Source organism: Brachyhypopomus gauderio, chromosome 9 (genome assembly GCF_052324685.1).
Source record: "Brachyhypopomus gauderio isolate BG-103 chromosome 9, BGAUD_0.2, whole genome shotgun sequence".
Taxonomy (NCBI): Eukaryota; Metazoa; Chordata; class Actinopteri; order Gymnotiformes; family Hypopomidae; genus Brachyhypopomus; species Brachyhypopomus gauderio.
In genome coordinates, this window is record NC_135219.1 from 9,105,213 (window position 1) to 9,112,232 (window position 7,020).

General features: G+C 40.8%; 1 protein-coding gene across 1 annotated transcript; it reads left to right on the forward strand.

Annotated features, from left to right (window-relative positions):
* The first annotated feature begins 1,103 nt into the window (after positions 1-1,103).
* On the forward strand, positions 1,104-3,709 carry six6b (SIX homeobox 6b). Its single transcript, XM_077016193.1, has 2 exons — positions 1,104-1,803; positions 2,894-3,709. The coding sequence occupies exons 1-2, from the start codon at positions 1,232-1,234 to the stop codon at positions 3,048-3,050; spliced, it is 729 nt and encodes a 242-aa protein (XP_076872308.1). The 5' UTR covers positions 1,104-1,231; the 3' UTR covers positions 3,051-3,709.
* The last annotated feature ends 3,311 nt before the right edge of the window (positions 3,710-7,020 follow it).

Sequence of the window (7,020 nt, forward strand, 5' to 3'; positions counted from 1 at the left end):
AACCCCACTATTTCCATAAGAAAAAAAAAAAATAACGAATGTATAAGTACTTCTGCACTACCTCTGCACAGTCTAACAAAACTGCCCGCTTATGGCCTACGTGGATATTTTCCTACAGGTTTTCGATTGCTGTAAACGAACATTTATTTTATAGCATTTCAAGTGGAACCGCAAAAAGGTCGAGAGTGTTGTTTATGTAACACAGTCAGTGACTTGTATCTATAACTGTTATTGTAAGCGGTTCTATACCCAGCCGCAACATAACGAGACAGAAAGGCTGATCCTCTTACAAACCAGATCCATGTTCCATGCTGTAGCTTACAGTACTTTATTAAATTTGACCAACCGATGAGTCGCTGTGCTTGACTGTCAGACGTCTGCTGCTCATTTTGTTTAATGCATAATTGAACGAATCTCACTTTATTTGTTCTCATGGCCTCAGTAAGTCGCTGTTATTTATTTTCAAGCATCGCTGATGCTCGTCTGGACAATAAAAGGGGGGAAAACACTTATCCTCACATGTCACTTTAATTTCGAAACTTTTCCTCCACAATTTATTCTACCAAGTAGCCTATATAGACTGGGGAAACGTTGCTACTCACTTATTATTTTGATGAACTAGGCTGCCTTATGTGGGCTGCCTTATGCCTTATCAGAGCTGTGCTTCTGATAGATAGGCTTCTGTGTTGATGAAACAATACGATTTATTCCTAGAGCGATTCTCGACAAAATTGTCTCTGAACGATTTTAGATAAACATTTACGGTGCTCACAAAACGCAAACGAGCACAATTAAATGAGAAGAAAACACACACACACACACACACACACACACACACACACACACAAAAACGTTGGTCGGAAATGTTTTCATTCTAAAGAGCGCAGTTGAGATCTGGGAGGTGCTGAAATGTATTTGCGCTCCATTTGGGGTGATTCGCACACTTGACAGTGATTGACAGCGGTCCGTGGGATCTACGCAACCAATCCGCCAGGTCCAATAGAAATCCAGTCTTGGATTGAACGTCTTTTCCCTCCTCGAAATATCTCCGTTCTCGTGCTATATTCTCGTTCACTCGAGCTCTCCATATCGTCTACCGAGTCTGCTAGTCGGTCGGTGCATCGTTGAGCACTTCATCCGCCGTCTCTGGGATTGCCTTTTTGACGCAACAGATCGTGAAATCGTGATAACGAGACAGAGCGAGGACTGGGAGACGGAGACAGAAGCCTACATGTTCCAGTTGCCGATACTGAATTTCAGTCCCCAGCAGGTAGCGGGGGTATGCGAGACTTTAGAGGAAAGCGGGGACATCGAGCGACTCGGCCGATTCCTCTGGTCGCTGCCCGTCGCCCCCGCCGCCTGCGAGGTCCTTAACCGAAATGAGTCTGTACTGCGCGCCCGTGCCATCGTGGCCTTCCACACCGGGAATTTTCGTGAGCTTTACCATATTCTGGAAAACCACAAGTTCACCAAAGAATCCCACTCCAAATTGCAGGCGCTTTGGCTAGAGTCGCACTATCAGGAGGCAGAAAAACTGCGAGGCCGCCCGCTAGGACCAGTGGACAAGTACCGGGTGCGAAAGAAGTTTCCCCTTCCCAAAACTATATGGGATGGAGAGCAAAAAACCCACTGCTTCAAAGAAAGGACCAGACATTTGCTTCGAGAGTGGTATCTCCAGGACCCTTATCCGAACCCGAGCAAAAAGAGAGAGCTTGCACAAGCAACGGGACTCACTCCTACCCAGGTGGGGAACTGGTTTAAAAATCGAAGACAAAGGGACAGAGCGGCAGCCGCTAAGAACAGGTGCGTTCTTACATTACGAAGTGATATGTCTTTTGTCCTGATGCTTCTTCATGAACCATTTCACACGTTACATAATAAAAGCCGCCAGGCTAAGCTTTGTTCACGTTTGAGGCGAGCTGTAGTATAGGCATGTTTTATCCAACCAACAGACTTCACTCTTTTTGAATGGTTACAATATCAATTTCATAGTTTCTAGTTGTAATAAACTATTCATATTTAGTTTTAAAATGAAGAGAGTGTTGTTGTAATCGGAAGCCCGATTACATCCGTAACACCCAACCACTAAAATATGTGCATTTTACGTTATTTCCAGGTCTTACAATTAGGCTATGTGTAGACTACATCATAATATAGAGGCTTGGGCTTACGACGGAGTTCATTTAGTCTCATAAAGTAGAAAGCAATAAAATAAATCGGTTATTAGATATAACTGTACCTTAAATGAATGATTAACATTTTATTTTGATCTACTAATCTGTTCCTGGTTTTGTACCGATTACATCGGTATTAAGGTAATTCTACTGGGAGGTTAAGCGTCTGTTTTGTTTGAGGATTGCTACGGGTGTGTTACGATAAGGTTAAGAGGGGCTTTCTCTGTAGTTTTAAATTAATCCAATCACCGAATATTAAATTTTGCTCCAGCAAATAAACACGCCATAAACAAGATATAATAACACCCCCCTTAACATACCCCCCACCCCCACATAAAAAATAAATAAAAAACAAAGCAATGTTCACAATTTTGGTTGCCCCAATGAGTAGCTCAATTTTATGAACCTGGTGACATGTTAATTGATTGCATTCTTTCGCATGCGTAGACATTAGGTGAAAAATCACTGGCTTGTGCATTCTTCTGATGCTCTCGGTCTCTTACATTGTGTTCTTCCGGGGCATTCCGCTTTCTTACGACGAAGGCGTACACCCCTTAATCACCTCATGTTGCCTTATGTTAGCCGTGCACATGCAACACGTCAAACCTCAGATATCTTTTTATAGGCAGTTGTTTTAACATTTTGGATGGGGACACGCAGGTGTAGGTACTGACATCGATGTAAACCTTGTTACCATCCTCCCCACCCCATTCCCAAAGACTACAACAACAGGTGCTGTCCAGCGGCTCGGTTACTGGGGAAGACGGCGCCATGGATCGACTCGGAAACACATCTAGTCCAGAAGCTAGCCTGTCTAGCAAAGCTGCCGCCTCTGCCATCTCTATCACTTCGAGTGACAGCGAGTGTGATATCTAACGTCGCACCACTCTGGAAAACGACGAGAATATTGAGGCGTTACGAAGGAATTCGACACAGACAATCAGCAAGACAAACGTGCGCGTCGGTGCCTGCCTTCACGTGTCAGAGGCCGTGTTTTTGTTGTTATTTGACGGCTGTCACACCAGCCAGGGATCTATGGGATGCTCTATCTCTAAAAATGTATTCATCTTTTTTTCAAAACCAAGTATGAAACATACGAAGATATGACACTGGAAAAATAGATAGAGAGCCTGTGTGTGTTCAGATTACTTTTCTATGACGCAAAACCGGATGACTCAAGGAAATTAAAAAAACAAGTCGAAACACCCCTTTTTTTGCTTTGCAAAGGACTTCACGTTGAATCGACATTTTACCTCCCGAGTTTTCTAAGATGTTTACGTATTAAAAATCGTTGGTCTAATAGAAAATTTTGATTTGCTTGCTCATTTCAAGTCCGGTCATTTTTGGTGTACATCGATGGACTTTTAGACTGCGCCGAGTAGTGGACACAATGATTTAAGGACTTTAAATTAATAAAATGATTGACGAGCAACGACTTATTCTCTTTAATAGTCAAAATTATCATTATTATTATTATTATTATTATTATTATTGATGTTATTGTTGTTGTTGTTGTTGATGGCATATACCTTTTTGGTATTCCTGCTCGCCCTGAAATATAAAGTCGAAAGAAAAGGACGTTTTTTTTTCATGCTTGAGAGATTTTTTTTTCTTTTATCACTTTGAGGCTGATCACTCCAGCAAAGGCCTCCAATTAGCCTACGGATACCGAATTAGCGGTAACAACGTGAAAAGGCATCGGCGTCTTACGTTCGAGAGACGCTGGCATTGACATCGCCGTCTTACGTACAGGTGACGGTGGTACAGACCTATGACATCGACATTTTGTTTTGAGACACTGGCACGTGCATATGCACTGACGTTAAGGCACTTTCTTTGCTAGTGCGCTACCGGGCTACTTTGTGCACGGACCTTCATGCATTAACATACAAACATTTATCATTCCATATTAGTTAACACACAGCCCAATAGACCATAGTGCAGCATTACAACAGGACATTAGATTAATTCGAATGTGTTGCACTGATGGTACTGCGCAACACTGAATATCAAGAACTTGAATAATTGACGTTTAAATCAAGAACAATGTATGACTTTGACTTGTTCATTATGTTCATAAAATATTTATACGCATGCAACTCTACTGGCACAATACAGTTTTCGTGTCGGCGCGTGCCTATGAATTGGCACCTGTGTATTATGTTGATGGTATATTTACAGTCTTATGCAAAGTTGCAACATCCCTGATTAAGTTCAGTATCTCACTGATTTTCTGACAATAAATTAACAACCTCTGCAATGAACAAACTTCTGCACATTTTAATTAAATATTGTTGGTTTTTTTTTTTTTACCAAAAAAAGCTCAATTTAGTAAATGCATAGACATTTTGCACTAAAACTTGTCAAAAAATACTATGGTTACGTTTGGTTTTCAATTAGAACATCATCAAACATGGGATTTGACTGGTCCCCGTGTCTCGGGAGGAGCTTAAAACCCCATATGGACATATCTCCTACAAATGTTCGATTTCCTGATTAGGTCTACTTGGGGGCGGGGTTATTGGCACAATTTTAAAGTCGAAGGTTTTAAAATACGCCATTTAATCCACTGGCATATGACAGTATCACCCAGCTGTAAGATACCGAAACAATTGCATATGATATAATCACCCAACCTCAGTGGTATATGTCAGCGACTCAAAATAGATTGACATGTGCTACCGTCACCCGTACGTAAGGTACCGATGCTACTGGCGTATGCCGGTAAGATGCCGATGCCTTTCTATGTTATTCCTGCCTCTCGCATACCGAGTCATTTGAGTTGCCTTAAAGCCCACGTCGACCTTGAATCACGACCTCACGTGCAGTGCATGTTCAAAATTGTGAATGCATTAAACCCGACACACATGGCTGAATCGCTTGAACCTTTGGCTCAGAGTTGCTGAAAAAGATGTTTAAGTAGTGTGTGGTTCAAGCATTGGACTGAATGGGTAAATGTGAGCTATAATGGCGTGTTCGACATGATAGCTCGCTGCGTGTCCGATCGCGTTGACTGCTGTGGTGTAAGCCGAGCGCATCTTAATGTTCTCCGACAGCACAGGGTCAAGTAAAGGGCGGAGCGCCTTGATTTCAAACCCAGCAAGATACAAAAAGCACTACGAGTCCTATAATCCTCACACGTAAATGGTATATGAGAATGGTAGCCTATATATGGATGGTATTTTTATGCTATGCTGTTTGGTTGTATTGAATCAATTAATGCGTACTACATTTTTTTTGGAAATGCTATTTTTTCTAGAAACATCCTAACATACATAATTGCTCGAATTCAATTAATAGTCATTTCTGTAATACATTTAGGACTGTGATAAGTGTTAAACAGTATCAGCTGCAACGTCTTTGCATAACTTGTTATATAAGTCCGTTGCATGCTAATAACTGTTTTTGTTTCTTTTTCCATGGTCAGGCTGATAGCCTAACGTTAAAAAATAAAACTGTTTTTAAATAACAACATCTCCACTTCCCAAATCAGTGGCACACTGCAGTTTATCCGATATATTCAATGGGTCTATCCTAAACTCGGGTTTTTTCGAAATGCGCCCTTTTGTTTGCGCTGTAAAGACAATTGTCGCTGTTATTTATGAAGTGCGCATGTGAACAATGTCTGAATATCTTCCGAAACGTCCTTAGCAGTTTACACGGTGATAAAATATACACTAACAGATATCCTCGTTCTAGAGCAGGTAGGATCACGCATACAGCTGCTTAAATGATGCAGGCGATTTCTTCTTGATGTCGAGTGCCCTAATACCCCTTACTGCAGAAGCTCCGTGATAATCCCTTGTATTTGTACATAGTTAATAATTTTTGTTGTTTGTTCATTTCTCTCTGCAATTAATCAATGCACATTGAGAGCTTCTGTTATGTTATCTTTGTTATTGGAATTGATGGCAGACTGGGCACTTAAGATATTCTAACAAGTTGTAAACTAATTTGTCACTGCGACAATAAGAGACACGGTTCATTCGAAGTGGGGAGAAGGAAGCGAGGCGCTCGGTGAATTTGTGCAAGGACAAAAGCGAAGTGGGTTTGCAAAGAGTGTTTCTGGCAGTCAATAAGGTTGTCAAACTGTTCAGCACTAATCAGCACTAATGACGGCCTCTCGAGCTCGGCGAGAACAATAGCGAACCCCGCAAAGTTCTGGGCGGATTAGGAGGGTAGGCACAATATTCTTTAAAAGCTTTGTGAAATCTAGTCTACATGACTATCTGTTCCAGTTTAAACATCCTGCTCATACTATAGGATACTACTACTATTACTATTACTACTACTAATAATAATAATAATAATAATAACAATAATAATAAAAATGTTTTGAGATTTTTCCCTTTACAGTGACGATTCGTTAAAAAACGGAAATGGTCCGCAAATGATCTGACCAGGAGATTTTCAAAAGGTCATCGTAGTGATAATCCTAACACAGAGAGAGTGTTCAGTGAAATACTCGCTCTACCATTTAAAATGATCTTTGACTTGCTTTTCGTAAATCCAGCCTAGGTCGGATAATTAGGTGCTCATTAGCAGTTTCACCGCCGTTTCTCCAAATAATACACAAAACGCGACAATAATAATACAGACTTCGTGTAAGAGACCTAAACCGTTCTCTCCTAAACATTTATCGAATCCACATTTTCGGTGTAAATATTTTATCGGTCTATTTTGCCTCAAAAGCTATAAAATTGCGAATATGCTATTTTGTATGAAGTGGAAACTAAATTTCAGTATTTTTTAGTTTATGTAATGAAGCTTTAACCAGTATTTCAAAATTCTTGTTGTAGCCTGAACTGAAATTAAAAGCAGTATTAGATGAGAAGGTGTGCTTGTA